The sequence below is a fragment of the Gymnoscopelus braueri genome (assembly GCF_963280865.1).
Source record: "Gymnoscopelus braueri genome assembly, chromosome: 4".
Classification (NCBI taxonomy): Eukaryota; Metazoa; Chordata; class Actinopteri; order Myctophiformes; family Myctophidae; genus Gymnoscopelus; species Gymnoscopelus braueri.
Genome location: NC_137605.1, coordinates 38,666,273 through 38,686,505, shown reverse-complemented (window position 1 = coordinate 38,686,505; position 20,233 = coordinate 38,666,273). Strand labels below are relative to the sequence as shown.

General features: G+C 42.5%; 1 protein-coding gene across 3 annotated transcripts in view; it reads right to left on the bottom strand.

The window, feature by feature from the left end:
- triob (trio Rho guanine nucleotide exchange factor b) overlaps positions 1-20,233 on the bottom strand; it is a 171,119-nt gene that overhangs the window by 17,491 nt on the left and 133,395 nt on the right. For all 3 annotated transcript variants that reach the window (XM_080426596.1, XM_080426598.1, XM_080426597.1), the window contains 4 exons: positions 15,666-15,918; positions 2,968-3,254; positions 1,926-2,096; positions 463-558 (listed from right to left, as the gene is read on the bottom strand). In XM_080426596.1, coding sequence (XP_080282722.1) covers positions 463-558; positions 1,926-2,096; positions 2,968-3,254; positions 15,666-15,918 — 807 coding nt within the window. The remainder of the gene's footprint in view (positions 1-462; positions 559-1,925; positions 2,097-2,967; positions 3,255-15,665; positions 15,919-20,233) is intronic.

Sequence of the window (20,233 nt, the reverse complement as noted above, 5' to 3'; positions counted from 1 at the left end):
GTGGCAGAGACATCAAAAAAACAAGAGAGAAGAAAACAAACAAAACAAAGAATGAAATAAAGGTGTTGATGAAGGATTGAAAGAGAACATTAATCTCATCATGTTTTTACGTTCCAAAAATATGAAGACCAACATCATTGTAATTGTAGTGTTGACTTTTATGTGTGTCTAAATGTAGGCCAGTGGGCGTTTGTGGGGGGGGGGGTTGCTAGGGTGGTTGGAACAGGGTACAGTGGGCGTGTGTTTGTGGGGGGGGTGGATGCCAGGTGGTTGGAACAGGGGGGACAGCTGGCACAGTGAGTCCATGTTCAGACATGACAGATGACAGATGACTGGTAGGTTATGACACGATCCTCTCCAGCAACACCATAAAAGAGCACATAGGAAAACACCCACCCAAACCCTAGATACGCAGGGTAATGAATGTGTGTGTGTGTGTGGTCAGTGTAATTTTGTTCATACCATTTTGCTCTTCACCAACTCTTCTATGGCGCTGACTAGTTCAGCAGCACTGGGAGTCTCTGAACTACCAGGTCGACCAGACAGACGGGAAGCAGCCTGAGAGAGTGACCGACATAGACAGCGACATTAAGAGAGAGAAGAAGAGCGAGAGAGAGAGAGAGAGAGAGAGACAGAGAGTCAGACAGACAGAGAGTGACCGATTTACAGAACAGACAGACTTTATAGACATAATTTATAAGCCACTTGTTTTTATGATAGCTTACTTTAAGACCCGCACTACTGCTCCTTTTTTAACTTCCCATGATGTCTTGTTATACAAAACATCAACAATTATGAATAATAATATGATAATAATATGATAATTGTCATTTGGGTGCTGCCTCATAAGACAATAATGTCAGCTGGTGTGTTAGAACATGTGATGTGTCACACATACTGTGTGAATGGTCAGGCTCACCATTGATGAGCTTGGACTCCCGATATCCCATTTGTCCAAATAAGAATTAGAGTGGGTGTGATGTCCCTAATAGTTGGCTGAGCTGGGGCCTAGTTGGAGCTAATCACAGACTAATGTTGAACACACAAGGGTAATGAGGTGGGCTCAGGTCAAGGACAAGTTCTTGGATTGGACAGCTCTCTGAACACGATTACCATGGCTACAGAGAGAGGGAATGTTGCTAAATATTCTATTGGAGGAAAGGCTCGACTCTGAAATGGGCCAGTAACAAGCACACACTGAGGCAAAGTGCCAGCATTCCAGGAGATATCCGATACGACACGAGACTTAAAGAGAATACACCATTTAGCTGCCCAAAACCTCAGTAGCCTACAGAGAGCTTACTGTAAATGGAGTATTCACTACAGTAACAATAGCAATTGTATACAGCTCAACGGGGAATGAATGTGTGAGGAGATATCAAGTAACAGGAAGAAGAACAGGAGTGGGTAAAGAGGGTAAAGAGAATCATAACAGGAGTGACAGAAGGTTTTTCTTTTACATGGAGAGGTAGGGAAACTGGGAGAGAAGAGAATCAGAACAGAAATCAACATAATGCTGAAGATAGGATCATGCAACCATAAAGAAAAGAAGGAAACAGAAAAAGATGTATTAGTGACAAAGTCAAGAACAATGTAATCTAATGCAAGCCTTTTGTGGCTGTGCATGATTAAAAATGACATTTACTGTCATGTCATGTACTGTATTGAAAGCATGCAATGATCAGAAAATGAATTGACTTCAAACTACAATGAGCCTGAAACACAGTGGCAAAGGTAGAAATAATTTACACAAAAACAAGAGATCAAATCATCTGTGTGTGTGCGTGTGTGTGTGCGTGTGCGTGTGCGTGTGTGTGTGTGTGTGTGTGCGCACGCGCACATGTGTGTGTGAGAGTGTGAGAGTGTGTGCGCACGCGCGTGTGTGTGCATGTCTCTATCAGTGCATGCACATCATGTCTCTTCACCTTGTCGTCCTGGGAGTCAGGCTGCAGCAGGCTGTGCTGCTGGATGGCCATAGGGGGCGGTAGAGGGAGGGCGTCCACACCCTCCTCACCCTCCTCCTCCCCACAGCTCTGCATGCCAGACGACGACGACTTGGAGAGGGTCCCGCTGCTTAGGCCCTCATTACGCATGCGCTGAGAGAGAGAGAGAGAGAGAGAGAGAGAGAGAGAGAGAGAGAGAGAGAGAGAGAGAGAGAGAGAGAGAGAGAGAGAGAGAGAGACAAAAGCGTTAACTAAGTTGATGTTGAACATACATTGACATACATTACATCGTAAACCAGTTTATCAAGCATCGACCGATGCCAGATCTATGGGTCCGATGCCGATCCTGATTTTGGAGAGTCCTAACCTACCGTTTAAAGATTTGTTTGACCAATATAAATCAATTCTAATCAATTTAGATTTGATGACATTTTTTCATCAAATCTTTTAAAAACGTAACTTTTAAACACCTACAGTATATTGACATGCCATAAATAGGGATGCCAGGTTGAAAACCCTAATTGCCGATATATCTGTCTGGCTCAAGTATCAAGGACAATGAGCAGATGTTATAATGGTATAATGCAGTTGTTCTCAAAGTGGGGTCCAGGGACCAGGGAGGAAAAATAGCAGATATACTGTACAAGTTCATAGTGCGGCACTCGGTGCCGCGGTATGAGCTTGTAGATCTGCAATTTTTTGCAAATCATTGAATATATATATTCAGAATCTTTGCTTCTGGGGCGGGGGGGGGGGGGGGGGGTCCCTGGAACAGCATATTTTGAGATGGGGGTCCGAGGCCAAATACATATAATTCTGACATGGAAAAAAGTTTGAGAACCACTGATTATAGCAACATAAGTTTTTTCAAAAAAAAAAACTGTTTCAGTTCAACATTTTTGCTTTTAAAAATATATATTGAAAGATTTGCAAAAAACTTTATGATTTTTTTTTTAAATAGCCAAATAAATGTAAAAATGAGACAGATGCGTTCGCGGTCTAAATGGTATAATGGATCCCTCACCTCCTCCAGGGTTTCGTCCTGTGGTGTGGCAGCGCTGTCGTCAGAGTCCTTCTGGTGCATGGCGTCGGCGTTCTTCCTGGCGTCCTGGCGGTTCTTCTTGTGCTTGTGGGCCAGCTTCTTGACGTGGCCGTCCGCCTTCCCGGAGCTGAGCCGCCGCACGGGGCTGGTCAGCCACTTCCTCAGGGTGTTGCCTGGACGCTTGGGCCCCGGAGAGCTGTGAGTGTGAGGGCCCAGGGTGTGGCTGGAGCCCGGCTGCAGGGCATCGTTGCTGGACACGGAAAGGGTGTCTGAAAGGGGGGGGGGGGGGGGTGGGAGAGAGGTACAAGAATGTTCATGAATGCGTTTTGGTACCGATTCTTTTCAACTTCATAAAAGGAGTCAGAATTCTAAATGGGTCATCATCATGTTTCTACAGACAGGGTGGCAATTAGAAGGACATTTGGTACCCTTATGGAAATAGTTTTAGAATCCTTGATACATCTTCCACAGTATGAATATTTGGATTGTGAGAGTGCAACAATGCTAAATTTCTCTCTGTGTGTGCGTGTGCGTGCGTGTGCATGCGTGTGCGTGTGCGTGTGTGTCCATTCCCTGTGCCTTCGTGCTGAATTGTGCTTCAAACTATAGATGGCGTTGAAAAATAAACAGGCTGTTGCTAATTTGAAAATCATGGCCCACAGCATTATGTAAAACTTGCATAAGCTGTTCTCCCTTGGGTGTGTGCGGGTGTGTGTGTGTGTGTGTGTGTGTGCAAACTGTGCATGTGCATCTGCGTGTGCTTGTGTGTACGTGTGTGTACGTGCATGTTATCTGAATAAGCCGCACTGGCCTCCCCATCACAGTGGTGGCAGCTCCTTGGGGAGACTGTAGGGAACTGAATCATAATAAATGGATTGCCAAATGTGTATGTATGGGTATAGAGGGAGGATGCAGGGATGATCAATGATCCACCTCATTTCAACTTGACACCTCCCGCCACATCGCTCTTTCTTCCCTTCCTTGCTGCCATCCTACAGTACATAATGTCTTCCTTCTTACATTTTTTCTCCCCTTCCTTGACGTGGCCGCCAATCAACTGGATTTCCCGCAGCAACCTTTATTCATGGCATTTCGGTCATCCGCAAGAAGCGACAGACAAGAGCGCTAGCTCTGGATCCCAGGCACCGCCTACTCAGCGTATGAGTAGTACGGCTTGTGTAACTCAGATGAAGTACTGGGAGCTGACAGTAGGTGTAGTACAAAACATCTCCCTGGTTTAGTGCCTTGGGACACAGACACCCTTGTTGCTCGGCTGATACCGCTTCAACCTATTACTTACTGTACGTACTTACTTGAGTAACCCATAAACGGCACTAACAGATACCCAAGCCAACTTAAGTGCTTTGTGAAGATGATGTCACAGTTATTAACTGGAGTTCAGATGTGTGCTGTCACAGTGCGCACGCATTCAAGACATCTCACCTCGCACAAAATGGTCAGAGTTCAAAGACGGGTCACAGCATGTTCCCGCACTAAAATAGGCAGCCTGCTAAAGTGGGGGTGTGGAGGGGATAACAACCTGGACATGCTGCTGGGGCTCATTTCAGAATAACGCACTGTTCCGGTGTCCAAATGCAAGAATGTGTCCATTAGGAATTTGAATCAATCGATACCGTTTGGTATGTGTGTCATATGTCTTCATATATGATACACCTGATCAGAATTGAATCTCAGCTGAATATAAGAGTCTTGGAATGAGGTCTGGCGGAGCCTGTTTCTCTTCTCCCTTGGAAGCGGAGAGAGTGAATGAGCTCTCATGGGATGATGTTCTCATGCTGCAGAACAGCAAATGATTTCCAGAAGGAGCATGCCTGCAAAAACAAGTGCATCTGTATGGTGGTACAAGCTGTCATTAAAGGAACAGTGCAGCGTGTTAGACTCTGTCCTACATTTGACCGTTCACCCACTTTTATACGAGCTTTTTGGAATCTGCTTAAAGTAAGCCTTTCCTCCAAAACAAATGGAAAAAGAGATTACCTCCTCCTAGTATACAGACTCACCCAGCTCCCCAGACATTTGCCTTTAAATAGACTATAATTAAGGATTGTCCTGCAATGTGGACAAAATGTACATCACTCTGCCTTCATATATGTACACTGCAGTTACCTATCTGTGGACACAAAATATTTATCTCATCCCATACTGTGTTTTCTTTCTCCAATGAAAACTATTGTTTCAAAAGACAATGTTCTTCCTTTCATCTTCCTTCTGTCTTTATTGCATTTTCCTTCTGTCACAGCCCAGAAAGCAGCCGCATGCCACCAATTTCACTCAGTGGATGGTCTAACTCTAACCCTCACAAACTCTACTGTCCATGTGAAAATGTTACCTGACCATCCATAAAACTAGATTATGTCACCAGTGGTGAATTCAAACCTATGCTCACCCCACAGTAGTCTGTGCTGAGAAAGAGGAAAAATAGTTCAGTTATTTCCTGTTTAGTTAAGGTGCGTGTGATTGCAGAACTGTTCAGTGAAATCAGAGCTACTGTAATTTTAAGTTATGTACAGTACTTACATGATTTATGTTTATTACCAACCCTCTTTGTGAAGCATTGTGAAGCCTATATGTACAAATGGCTTTGGTGAGTTATTTGACAATCTCTGTTTGGAGTGCTCATTGGCAAGATGTCAAGCTAGGAGTGCTAACTTCCGTTGCAGCTGACAGCTGACCATGAAGCAAATGTTCTATAAAATAACACTCTAAGAGAGAAACTTTTATGTTACAGTATCATCAGTACAGAGCTATTGCATCTCAAATATGTGCCCTTACTGCACTTGAAATTCACAGAGAAGTGGCATCTGTTAAATATTAAGGACCAAACATTACAAACTACGTGACTAGGTTGAATGACTTTATGTGACCCCATAGGGCAATTTCCCATAAATGGTAGGCATGGAAATTCCCTCTGCCCATTGAATTACACAGCACTAAAATGTATAGATGTTGTGGCGTGTCTGTCTGCCTGCTCTTGCATGAGCACACCTGCGTGAGTTGCGTGTGTATCAGTTGTTGAGTCTTGGGGAAAGTTATGTTTTACTGCGCCGTGCTGATACAAAGCATGTGTTCCCACATTGCATGCGGAGAAAGAAAATATGTTTTTCCACGAAAGGAAAACATCTCCCACATTATGCCCCGCAAGTGTCCTCTCTCTGACTGCAGGGATTTATCACAGCGTCGTATCACTTGCTTTCACACAAGAGATTTAATACATAACCAGCACCTTCTGAATGATGTTTGGCGATGTGGTGGATGTTTACACGACACTGCCCACACAACCCTGTGTTGCACGGATATCTTACGCCCACCCAGGGGTACTATCATTTGAAGAGGTCATCTCTTTGTCCTGTGATTCATTCAATACCAGAGAGAAAGTCAAGACACTTTCCTTTTTGCCCTGACCAGGCCCTGCACAACCAGCAGTGGTGGAAAAAGTGCTCGCATGTTTTACTTAAGTAAAAGTATCAATACTGCAGTGTAGAAATACTCTGTTACAAGAAAAAGTCCGGTAATCAAAATGTACTTAAGTACAAAAGTATTGCCATCAAATAGATCTATAAGCTCACAATGTGTCGCATCACGACGCATTGTGAGCTTGTAGATCTGCTATTTTCAAATGGCCGAAATGTATGCAGGGCTGAAGTGGTTAATGTATGTTTTGTGATAATAATCTAAATCTGCAAAGTAACTAGTAACTAAAGCTGTCAAATAATTGTAGTGGAGTAAAAGTACAATATTTGCCTCTGAGAAGTAGTCGAGTAGAAGTAAAAGTATTGAAAATGGGAAATAGTCCAGTCAAGTAAAAATTCCTCAAAAGTGTACTTAAGTACAGTACTTGAGTGAATGTACTTAGTTACTTTACACCACTGACAACCAGTGCAGGGTGTTTCGCAGTACAGGGAGACTTGCTCCCAGCATGTTGAACAAACACAACAGAGAACCCATAAACATGTCGAGGTCAGGTATGTCGAGCAAACAGAGCATGGTTCCTACATGGTTCACGACCCGTCGTGCTGGAGGCTGGGTTATTACAACAGTAGACAGATGTTTTACACTGCTGAGTGAGAGGATGAGGGGGTGAGAATTGCTTCTTTTCCCCTTTGTAATGAACTAAATACCAGTCAAATCAAACTAACACTCAGCAGTGCATCATCTTAGCTGTAGATTTGCTCTTAGAATTATTATGGAAGCAAAAAGTATGGCAATCGTGTGGACCAATTCAAAATTATGTTCAGCGAATCAACGTTCTCTGGGCTGACTGTAGTGATCTTGTTAACCCATTAAGACCTGAGGCGATTCTTTAAAATGTTTTCTAAATCCTAACAGTTTTTTGGAAAAAAATTAATAATAATGTTTCAAGATTTTTCAAAAATAGCAGATCTACAAGTTCATAGCGCGGCACTCGGTGCCGCGCTATGAGCTTGTATATCTGCTATTTTTGAATAGCCTAAGAAATCTAAAGTGACACAGATGCGTTCCAGGTCGGCGATGTAAAGTGGTGGAGCACAGGGTCAACAACCTCGACAATCTCCTACCTTGTAAAATAACCCTAGACACATACATTGAATTCAGGTGCATGCATGGCAACGCATACATCGGCACACACACACACACACACACACAGTGCTGCAGTCTGCGTCACGACCTGTGTTCTTTCTTTGCCCTGTGGTGTGTCTTTAATCATGAAGACACTTCACCTTTTAACACTCATGGGTGACAGCAGTACTGGTGCTTCATACAGAAGATTGTCATGAAAGTTAACCTCCAGAACAACACACAGCAAGTCTAGGATTTCAGTTATTAGACTTAGTCTTGTTGAGATCTACAGCATAAATGTAGCTGTAGATCACTTTTATTTTTTTTACAATATTGTATGTGTCATTTTGGAGTATTCTGTAGCTCTTCCGTTTGTCCTTTTACTCATTATACGCATTACACATCATATGGAAGCTAGCGTTGTACTACACTTCAGAAAAGGTTGATCTACAGTATGTGGGCAAAATACCAGTGCCCAGCAGGGCATCTAACCAGTGTCTAATTGGTAGACTGATGTCTCACAGTGTCCTAGTTGGGAATAAAGTGTCTGGATGCCATCCTGGCTGGCTTATCAGCAGACTCAGCAGGGTACCTTACTGCCCAGGTGACTGTGACAGCAGCCACAGGACAGAGGACACGGTCAAATACACACCAAGCCACTGCTCCACTGCTTGACAACAAAGCGGCACGCATGCTCAAGCTTGTAAGCTCACTGTCTTACACACCCAAAACCAAACAGCTAATTAACTGCCAGCAAGGACCTTAAAATCAGTGCTTGACCGTCCCATCAACATCATAGTGTCTTCTCTCCACTACCCTGTTAGCTGATATCCTCAGGGACATTCCAACGATCCTATTTTAAACAGATGCGTGCTACTGTTTCTTCACCACAGCCAACTTTGTCACGGTTTCATTCATGCCAAACCAAATATACTGTTGTAAACATGCTAGATTTACAACTCTGGGTGCCTCTGCCCTATGGTCACTGCCTCAGAAGGGGGGTTGGGGGAGGGGGGGGGGTGTTCTAGAATTGCCTGGGATTCCAGAGGTGACACATTGGGGGGCATCCCTGGTGTGACTGTGTCTTCCTTTGGAGAGGGACGCAAACATACTGTACACAAATGCATACAATTCCCGCATGGACACACATGACAGTTGAAGTGTCTGGTGACGCACAGAGGGGGCTTCAGTGTGTGGGAAAGCCCCAGGGGGGATGCTAGTCAATCTACAGAATGTGGACAATGCTGGAGAGGACATGACACATGAGTTAAGAAGGGTGTGGTGGAGGAATATAGAACTAAAATGAGCCCAGAGAGTGTACGTCTAAGTATAGTCTGGTGTCTAAATGTATATTCTGCATACATGTCCTTTGCGAGTTGTCTACAGTATATCTATGTTCTTCTCTGGTACAGTAGTTCTGCATTGAACATTACGTTGCTTTTTGTCTGCACCAAGTGCCAAAGAAAATTCCATTTATGAACCTTATAAAAGGAAACTATTTCTGGGTTCTGTGATGATTCAACAATAATTGTATTTAAATTGGTTTAATGTTTTTGACTGTGAGACAACCAAAATAGGTTGGTGTGTCCATCCATCACCTAACGTTTTTGGTTAGATGCTGGCTCGGGTTCCTCTGTTGTACTGTATGTGGACCCTTTTCTATTCTGTTCCATTATTTTCTCCTCTCCTTGGGGTCTGTCATGATGACCCTATCATTGGTGGCCATCTGTCCGCCACCAATCTGACCCAGTAGGCTTCATAATCTAGTCACCCTCAATCCAGACAATTCAATCCCATTATAGCTTGCTCACAGAATTACTTCCATTCGTAATACCTCCCGCTAATCCACCTTTGATCAATGAATATCCATAAGCCACCCTGAAAATAATAGGTCAGCATTGGATTTGAAATCTACAGTGGGCAAAAACATACAGAAATAGATATATTTCTGACACTGGCTCTTGAAGAACACAACAGTGGTGCAACTGTCCATTGCATTGTGTTACAGTAATGTCACCGATAAAACAAATAACTCTCTTTGACATTTTCTTTTTTTTACCATCACTAAAGTACAATGAAAGTGTGGACATGTTGTCTTCATGTATTGCACTCGCCCATGAAAAACATGCCGTCTATATATGTACGTATATATGTACATATCCAAGTGACACCAAACAATTCAGCACTGTGGGAACTGGAGCACTCAAACCACATGAACCCCTTTCTCATTCTTTTATCGCTTTTTGCAATATCTAATAAAAATATAAAGGCTATGAAATAGAAGCCTTAAAAATATTGAATATTGGGACACCCTTAAAAAACAAACAGACAAAGAAACACTGCATTCCAGTGTTAATTTTGTTGACTAAGACTAAGACAATTTCAGATGACTAAAATAGGACTAAAACTAAATGGGGTTATTCAAAAGACTAAGACTAAGACTAAATCAGAATTTGCTGTCAAAATCAACAGCTGCATTCTTCCTTTCAAGATCACACCCAGGAAAATAATCAGAAAAAAAGTATACAGTATGTCCGACTCATGAACATAATCCTCACTTAGAATGGGAGATACTAGTGTATGTTCAACTGCATACAAATAATCCTGGCACTCATGTTACACATAACATAGTACATACCCAGGTCCAGTACCCAGAACTTGCAGTTGTCGGAGTGTCCGCCTCGAGATGAATCCATGTGACAGAGTTGACTGAGCGTCACCAGGGACTCGACTCCATGGGCCATGTCACCCCAAAATCAAGCCTCATCTACACCACCTCCTCCCACATTCACTGCAATGCCTCACAACACATTCAGTTTTTACAAGACTTAACATCACACAAGTAATGATCTCAGTAACTGCACAGCGGAGGTTTTAAAGAGAGTGATTGTATATAGTCATGCAGTGAAGAGTTAAGTCAACTGCAGCATTTGCGTTGGGATGTTCCCCCTCTCTCTCTCCCTCTCTCTCTCTCTCTCTCTCTCTCTCTCTCTCTCTCTCTCTCTCTCTCTCTCTCTCCCTCTCTCTCTCGCGCTCTCCCTCTCTCGCTCTTTCCCTCTCTCTCTCTCTCTCCCTCCCTCCTTCCCTTCTGAGTGGGCTGCTGTGAGGGTATTGGGCAAGCCTCCACTATGCCTCCGCTGTTCTGAAGGAACCTTTGGAGAGATGCACACACACACACACACACACACACACACACACACACACATTCTACCGTATTACCCTTTGTAGAAGCACCCACTCAAGTTGTGTGGGTGGATGCATATTTTACAAGGCATTTGGAGGCATAAAAGTTTAGTTTTTTTTAGGAATTATTCTAGATCCTTTCCTTTGTTTTGAAAATCAGAGCAGATTGAAAACAAACGTTCACTGCTCAAATGCCATATTGACTTTGTTATCGCTTAAATAAAGGTTCTTGTCAGTATCTAGCCAGTAATATCTCTGTCTCTCTACATTCTCTACTGAATGCACAATAGGCTTTTCCATAGGTGTGACTGTTAACTAATGTGCTCTTCATACTAGTTCATGCAGCCTATTTCATAAAAGATCCCAGTCTCAGCACTCCACGTGACAAGTCCCCTGTGGACACTGTACAGGCTACTACAGGAGGAGTTAAACAGGCTGCACGTACAAAGATCTCCCTGTTAAAATATGCGTGTGTTCCCTATTAGTCAAGCTCCCTGGCTCTGACCAAAAACACTGTTTCCTGTAAGAGTGTGGGTACATATACACACACAAAACACGCCATCTCGTACAGAGACGCATTATCAAGCATGCCATCCCTTATATCATTGCATCAATGTAATGGGTTCCGAAAAAGAGGCACTCACTGTAAATCTTGCTAATTTGGTGAAATGGCTATGTCGGCGGAGAGGGAGCTGTTCAAGAAGCACACACTCAATTCCACTAATCTAATTGTACAAGTGTTTAGCATTTTGATGGGAGTCACCTCAACCTGATTTTCCAAGGAATCCGCAGAAGGTTTCACTTTTGATCATCACAGGACCCCTTGTTCTTTCACCCAGACACATGCATTGCACATGTGCATATGTGTGTGTGTGTGTGTGTGTGTGTGTGTGTGTGTGTGTGTGTGTGTGTGTGTGTGTGTGTGTGTGTGTGTGTGTGTGTGTGTGTGTGTGTGTGCGTGTGGGTGTGTGGTGTACTCGACCCCAGTACTTGAGTAAGAGTACAGATACTCCTTGGTCAAATTTACTCCATTATAAGTAAAAGTAGCTCAGTCAAAATGTTACTCAAGTAAGAGTAAAAAAGTAATTGTTTTTATATATACTTAAGTATTCCAAAGTACATGCTTTGAAAAATAGTTAAAGTACAAGTAAAAGTAGAAGTACATTTCTTAATTTTGATATCAATGAATTGCTGTAATGTTTTCACAATGAATTTATAGGACCTTGTAACTCTTGTTTCAGAGAAGTACTGTAACTCTCTGAAACCACCTGCACTGCATGCACTGATGTGCTTGCTTGTAGACGTTATACAAAGCCTTCAGAAACACCTATAAAAACATAGAAATGACTGAGGAACCAGAACTAAATACTTTTACTCCTATACACCCATACAAGATGTAACAAAGAGGCGAGCGGAGGGGGAAGCCAGAAACACGGCTAGTGTGAGAGCAGAAGTTAGGCCAATTGCATTTTAGGGAAGAAAAAAAAACAGCCAAACCGCACCAATGCAACTAGTCGCAACTCCTTGCAACAAAACTGTTTTAAGGTCAACCACACCGATGCAACTCCTTGCAACTGCCATTGGGGTAATGGTTGCAAGTAGTTGCAAGTAGTTGCATGTTGCAACTCCTTGCAACATGCATGGTTGCAAGTAGTTGCAAGTAGTTGCATGTTGCAACTCCTTGCAACATGCATGGCGAAACATTGTTGTGGATGTGGAGTGGGCTTAAAAGTACTCAGTACTTTATAGCCTTCCTAGAAATATACTCGAGTAAAAGTACAATATTTGTCTTGGAGATGTACTCAAGTAAGAGTAATACGTATCAAAAAAATCTAATACTCAAGTAAAGTACAGATCCTCAGAATCTGTACTCAAGTACAGTACTCAAGTACATTTACTCCGTTACTGTCCCCCACACACACACACACACACACACACACACACACACACACACACACACACACACACACACACACACACACACACACACACACACACACACACACACACACACACACACACACACACACACACACACACACACACACACACACACACACGACCTGACAGGTCAATTCTGTGTCAAATCTTTAAAGTCACCGAGGTTAAAGTGTCTTGTTAACTCAACTGAGCAGAACACTCTGAATGGCGTCACCTGTTGTGAGGTCTGCCACCCAGTTGTAGATAGCTTTATAGCAGGTGTTTTCAATTGATTATGAACCAGGGACCACCACCCTGACTGAGAATCAACCTGGGGACCACTGTTGTGTTCGGAGGGGTGATATGGGGGGAAAGCTTGAAATTAAATAATGACTGTTAAGGGCTTACTTTAATGTGTTAATTCGAGGTGAATTAAATCAAGCCCTTAACAGTTATTATTTAACTGAGATATGCTAATGGTCCAGAGCAAAAAAACAGATTCATTGCAACTTATGTGTGAGCGAGCAGACACATGTGATTGATTATAAGAACATTTAATTCCTAAGAATGGTGACAGTTTCCCTGAGATTCTAACTCCCATTTCTAAGGAAGTTCTTGACATTCAACTTCCCAGTAACTGACAACATTGACTGTTTCTCAACAAGAGGTCGATAAAATAAAATAAAAATAAAACAACCCAAAAATATCCATGAATTCAAGTCTCCATGGGGTGACTAATCGATAGAAAAAAATACATTTTAGAGGTGAACTATCCCTTTAAGGACGACTTCACCGATTTTCAACCTATCTTCATATAATTGGTCCTCACTAATGCTCAAGTCAAAATTGTACTATTCTTTTCTACTTGGTCTTGGTCTCATAGGAGGGCTTTGGACACTTCAGAAACCCGCCTACCAGTGAGTGACATCACCGTCAGATTTTTTTATTTTTTATTATAGCATACAAACTTTCCAGGAATAGAAAGCCTGCAGTTTCTATTAGCTTGGATTCCCCATCGATGATGTCTCTGGTAGGCGGGTTTCTGAGCTGTCCACAGCCCTCCTCTGAGACCGAGTAGAAAAACATGTTACCTTATCATAATGAGCATTAGTGAGGACCAATTATATGAAGATGGGTGCAGTCATCCTTTAAGAAAACTAAAGTTTTCAAATAATTGTAGTGGATTGGATTTGCCTCTTAGATGTAGTGGAGTAGAAGTATAAAAAAAAAATACTCAAGTAAAGTAAAAGTACCTCAAAAGTACAGTACTTGAGTAAAGGTACTTAGTTACTTGTGCCTGGAGACCGTAATAATCATCCCTCCCCTGCTCAGATGCTCAGTAATGTCAGAAAGCCTGAGACTTTCTATTCATAAAACATGAGAGAGCACTGGAGCAGCTTGGAATATTGAATAGTACATCTTCATCAGAGTGATGACTCCTGTTCCTCTGAAACTGCCTTCATTTCATTTACTTAAAGCAGGGGTCTTCAACCGGGGGTCCGGGACCCCTAGGGGGTCCTCAGAGTTACTACAGGGGGTCCGCCAAATCTTTGTGTGATATGATTTTTTTTTTTTACCTTAACCACTTGAACCCAAGCATCCCTTTTCTGAGGAGAACTTTAGCCAAAAATAGCAGATCTACAAGCTTGTAGATCTGCTATTTTTGGCAAAGAGGTATGGGTGTAGAGGGAAAAAAGAGCAGACCAAGTAAAAAAAAAAAGTTTAATCTGAAACACAATTTTATATAATATAGAGGAGGGGGTCCCTGCTTCATCTCTGTCTCAGCTAGGGGGTCCTTGGCCTGAAAACGTTGAAGACCCCTGACTTAAAGGAACCCCTGCAGGGAACTTTGTGAAGACCAACTTCTTTTAAAAGACTGACCACACGCACGCACCAAAAAAACACACTATAATGACTAGTTAGATACCACCAAGAAACTAAGGACAACAGAAAAAGAACAGCAGTAAGCACAACCATGACCATTAAACCGAGGAGGCCGAAAGAGAGGGAGTTCAAGTAAACATATGCAATGTAATCAAGAAAAGTCAAAAGTTGGGAAATTCTACACTCATGGAGTCAAACAAACAATAACTCTTCATCTTCAACACAAATATAAATGTGGAACATCTCCATTATGACAACAGAAATGTTATGTACAGTATTATCATAACACCATGGAAACAAGCTGCGCAACACGCGCCCACTCTTAATTACAGAGAAGATGGAGGCACGCCGAAACATAACTTTATTGGCATTCTGTCAGGACACGATGACAATGGCTGACATCGGTCGGCTCTCTGTTTACGCGTGTGTGTGTGTGTGTGTGTGAGAGAAAGTACGCAAATATCCACATTTCAGGTAATGATATATAATATTGATAATTATAAGCTTTAAAGAGCAAGCAAACATATAAAATGTGGAATTCCTGGCTTGCGTGAACACACACACACACACACCCAGCGGAAACCCCCCATAATACAGATGACTAACAACTTTGGACCCCACAATGCAGGGTGCAGACTATGACACCATTCCTGTTGCAGAGTGTCAGTTTATTTTTCATGCTGACAAAAGAGAAAACAAATAAGTTGGTTTTCCACTTGTGAGTCTCACACAGTGGCATAAGCAAGAGATGGGAGTCACGATTAGAGTTTCCACAGGCAGCTATTTAACAGTATCCCTATAAAATCCATCTACATAGCCGTCAACATCTATGCTATCCTATCCCATTCTATGGTAGGAAATTGTTTTTTAGCAATCCCTCAACTTTCAGATATTTCATTGCTATGCAATTGTTTGTGTGAAAACATGAGAGTGAAATCATGCTTCCCACTAACTTCCCACAGGGGTTTTTGATAAAACAAATAAGTAAAGGACCTGATATACTTCATTGCCCATGGTGTGATGTGACGCACCAAAAACAAGCCTACATGCTCACTTCTTGTCGATCGGTTATTTCCGGTGCGCCACAACCGGTGCACAGCTAAATATAAATCACCCGTAAGTCACACGTCTCCTACCTTTGTGGTTAAAGAGCCCCTCCATCTCCATGGAGGACCTGGAGTGAGCGATGCAGAGCATGGAGCAGGGCACCAGGCCCTCCTGGGCCGGGGTGCGGTCAGTGGTGCGGACCAGGCACCAGTCCGGTTTGTCGTGGAGTCGTTCCAGGACCTCCACCGTCTGGCCTCGGCGCACCGTCAGCTCCCCGCCGTTCCCACCGGTGCCGGCCATAAAGTCATGGATCACCACCGTCAGCTCACAGCCACCGGACAGCTAGAAAGAGGGGGGGGGGGCATATTATTTAATGAGGTGTAGCGACGGAACACAGCATCATAAAGCGATGTGAAGGACAGACACTAGGGGGCTGTAGAGCTACCAGTGTGTCCAACCATCCATACTTGTTGTTTGAGAAAGACTGAATGTGAGAAAGACAGACAGACAGACAGACAGACAGACAGACAGACAGACAGACAGACAGACAGACAGACAGACAGACAGACAGACAGACAGACAGACAGACAGACAGACAGAGGGGGTGATGGCACAGATTTCAGCACAAATGTAATTTTAACTGGAACGTTAAGTAATCTGTAATGGGTATATGTAAGGGCTGTTGTGGTGGCTCTTTAGCAGCCAAGCATGGTTTGCGTTGTATTTGCATGTTAAAATAAATACATCAACAAGTTAAACTTATGTAATAAACTTAATATTTCATACACAGTAAATGTCAACTGGCTTCACAAACAAAGGAAACAGGACAGGTACATCTTTCATTTACAAGCGTTTTTTTTCCCTCTTTCCATTTCCCCCCTTTTACTCCCAATGTAGTCGTTGGGATTCCCAGTTCCCAATTTTCCCCTACTGGTGTAGTCCCCGTCACTGCTAACCCCTACAGTTGGTCATGACTCATGTGTGAGGGTGTAGGCGACCATGTGTCTCCTCTGATGTCGTCAACCAGCTGCTTATTTTCACCTGACAGTGAGGAGCTTCACCCATGGACCAATTATGGACCAGGGTGCCTCCTTGAGTCTTAACCCATGAAGGCCTGAGGTTCTGTAACAGTTTTCTGAAAAACGTAAGTTGTCATATCAGTGGTTCTCAAACTTTTTCATGTGGAGGACCTCCACAAGGATATGTATTTGGGCCGCGGACCCCCATCTCAAACTATTTTGTTCCAGGGACCCCCAGAAGCAAAGATATTGAAAATGTTCGCTTTAAAAAAATATATATATATAAAGATTTGCACACATTTTCACGATTTTTCTAAAATAGCAGATCTACAAGCTCGTAGCGCGGCACTCGGTGCCACGCTATGGTTTTGCCAGGAGGACGTCACGTAATGCATGCAGAGGGACTACTTGTCCCTGTTGAACGGGCATCACGACGAAACTGTAGGAGTTGCTGTAGTGCAGCGACAGAGATTGCCCTCCCTGCCCGGTTTCCCCCCGTGCAGAAGGCCAACCGTGATCGTTGGAGTCGGATGCACTCAGGTACTTCTAATAGTCTTACTAAGTGGCTGGAGGTGACTCATTCACATTCAGAAAATGGACCTCAACATGACTCAGCTCACAGAGTTCAACGTGATGCATGGAAAGTCTTAGCAGTCTATTAAAAGATACAGACGACGGCTAGTTCCTAGGACAACCTATATAAAACTGCATAAATTGTCAATCTGAGGGTCACCTGTGACGCATTTGTTTGATACCGGTGGTGGAAAAAGTACTCACATTTTTTACTTAAGTAAAAGTATCAATACTGCAATGCAGAAATACTCTGTTACAAGTAAAAGTCCGGAATACTAAATTGACTTGAGTAAAAGTACAAGAGTATTGGTATCAAAATGTGCTTAAAGTACCAAAAGTAGAAAGTACTCATTATGCAGAATGTCCCATTTCACAAGTTTTCAAATGTACAAAATGTACAAAAATCTTTAGAAAATAGCAGATCTACAAGTTCACAATGTGCTTGTAGATCGGCTATTTTCAAATGGCTGAAATATATATAGGGCTGAAGTGGTTAATGTATGTTTTGTAATGATAATCAAAATCTGCAAAGTAACTAGTAACTAAAGTTTTCAAATAAATGTAGCGGAGCAAAAGTACAATATTTGGATCCGAGATGTAGTGGAGTAGAAGTAAAAGTATTGGAAATTGGTAGCACTCAAGTAAAGTACAAATAAGTACAGTACTTGAGTAAATGTACTTAGTTCCTTTCCACCACTGTTTGACACAGAATCATTCTGCACGGTACGTCTCCACGGTGTCCATAGCGATACGCGCCATCCGGACCCCTGCAGAGTAGGTGTCTGTGAACATGTGCGCTTACTTGTATGATATATCTGTACTATTTATATCTGTGACTATAGGACATATGGTTGCTGTTAGGCCTGCCCGTGAGGCTAAGCACGTGACATGGAACGCATTCACAAATACAGAGATGTATTTAAAACTATTGTACTTTTAAGTACTTTTTTAAGAAGAGCTTAAAAAGTGCTTTAACTCATTAAGGCCTGATGAGGTTCCGATTCTACAAAATGTCTTCTAAATCCTCACAGTTTTTGTTTTAAACTTATGTTGCTATGTCAGTGGTTTTCAAACTTTTTAATGTCAAGGACCCCCAAAATGATATGTATTTGCCGCCGACCCCCATCTCAAAATATTTTGTTCCAGGGACCCCCAGAAGCAAAGATTTGAGTTACAAAAGTTCGCTTTAAAAATATAGATATTCAAAGATTTGCACAACATTTCTCGATTTAAAAAAAAAGTGCCGCGCTACGAGCTTGTAGATCTGCTATTTTTGAATAGCCAAAGTGTAAAATAATGCTTTTTCGCTCAAATCTAAAAAGGACACAGATGCGTCCCAAGTCTTAATGGGTTAAATAACAATTAAAGGGACACTTCACCCAAAAAAAACTTTGTTTCAATGGTAATCAATGGATTAGTCTGCTAAACTACTGTAGTGTTCTGTCCTGCAAATACCAATTTGAATCATTCATTTTCAATTTTCCCACATTTTTCTTGGTTCATTACTTGTCAGCCTTTGGCAGGATGAGAGGATGGATGTCTTTAAGACAACAAACCTCATGCAGCTTATTATACATTTTCATGACACTACATTTTTTAAGTATTTCAATGAGGCTCTGTAGGTTTTATGAATACGCAGTCAAATCGTCACTACGAATTGATCCACTTGTAACTCTCAGAGTTAAATTAAAGGGATTGTAGGCGATTCAGAGATAAACAAAGAAAAAAACTCCAGCAGTTCGTTTCCCCGACCACCAGGGGGTGTCGCAGGGAGGACTTCCATAGAGTTAAGGGTACTTCTAAACGGGCCATGCCGAATATGGGTTGCTTTATTCGGATACAATTCAAGGAACTGCCCACCCCTGCCGGTTCTCTGAATTGTTATTTTTAAATAGGCTCTTTCATGACAAATTGATCACATATATGAAGTTAAACAACTAAATTCTATCCAAACGCTATCTGAAAAGTAAATTATGTGCCTCAAAAACGAAGTTTGAGAGCGTTTTCAAACCGAAAGTAAAAAGTTCACACGGGCACGGACGCGCACGGATGCGCACATGCGTGCGTTAATTTACGGCCCGACACACACATAAACAGTAGGGAAAATACGATTTCAGAAAGAGGACTGTGTTTCAATGCAGGAAAACACCCCAGCATCATTATATAGTGGCTGATAGAGGGGAAAAAATGCAAAATATATATATATAGATATTTTTCAAATTTAGGCTTAATGTTGCCAACAATCCCTTTAACACAGAAGTTTTTACTGTGTAAGGGCTATATAGCCTCTTCTGTGGTAAACAAAAGGCGTATAATTAAATACAGTACATACCCTTTGATAGAGAGGACAGGTCAGTGAGCTGAGAAGGTGAGCAACAGGACCCGAGCTCCTGTCCTCCTTCATGCTTGAAAACAGTCCACTACAGCAGCACAAGAAGTCCGACAACTACTGGAAAACAGTCCACTACAGCAGCACAAGAACACTGACAACTACTGGAAAACAGTCCACTACAGCAGCACAAGAACACCGACAACTACTAGAAAACAGTCCACTACAGCAGCACAAGAACACCGACAACTACTGGAAAACAGTCCACTACAGCAGCACAAGAAGACCGACAACTACTGGAAAACAGTCCACTACAGCAGCACAAGAAGACCGACAACTACTGGAAAACAGTCCACTACAGCAGCACAAGAAGACCGACAACTACTGGAAAACAGTCCACTACAGCAGCACAAGAAGACCGACAACTACTGGAAAACAGTCCACTACAGCAGCACAAGAAGACCGACAACTACTGGAAAACAGTCCACTACAGCAGCACAAGAAGACCGACAACTACTGGAAAACAGTCCACTACAAGAAGACCGACAAGAAGACCGACAACTACACCTACAATAGTCCTCGCTAAAATAGTCCCACACTACTGCAACATCAAAGTACAACCAAATAGTCTCTAAGGTTTACTAGAATACTAGTTTCTGAACGCTACCAGTTCCATTGAATATGTCCACTCACTGTAAAAGGTCAAAGTTCATCAGTCTAGTCTCTAGTGTCAGTC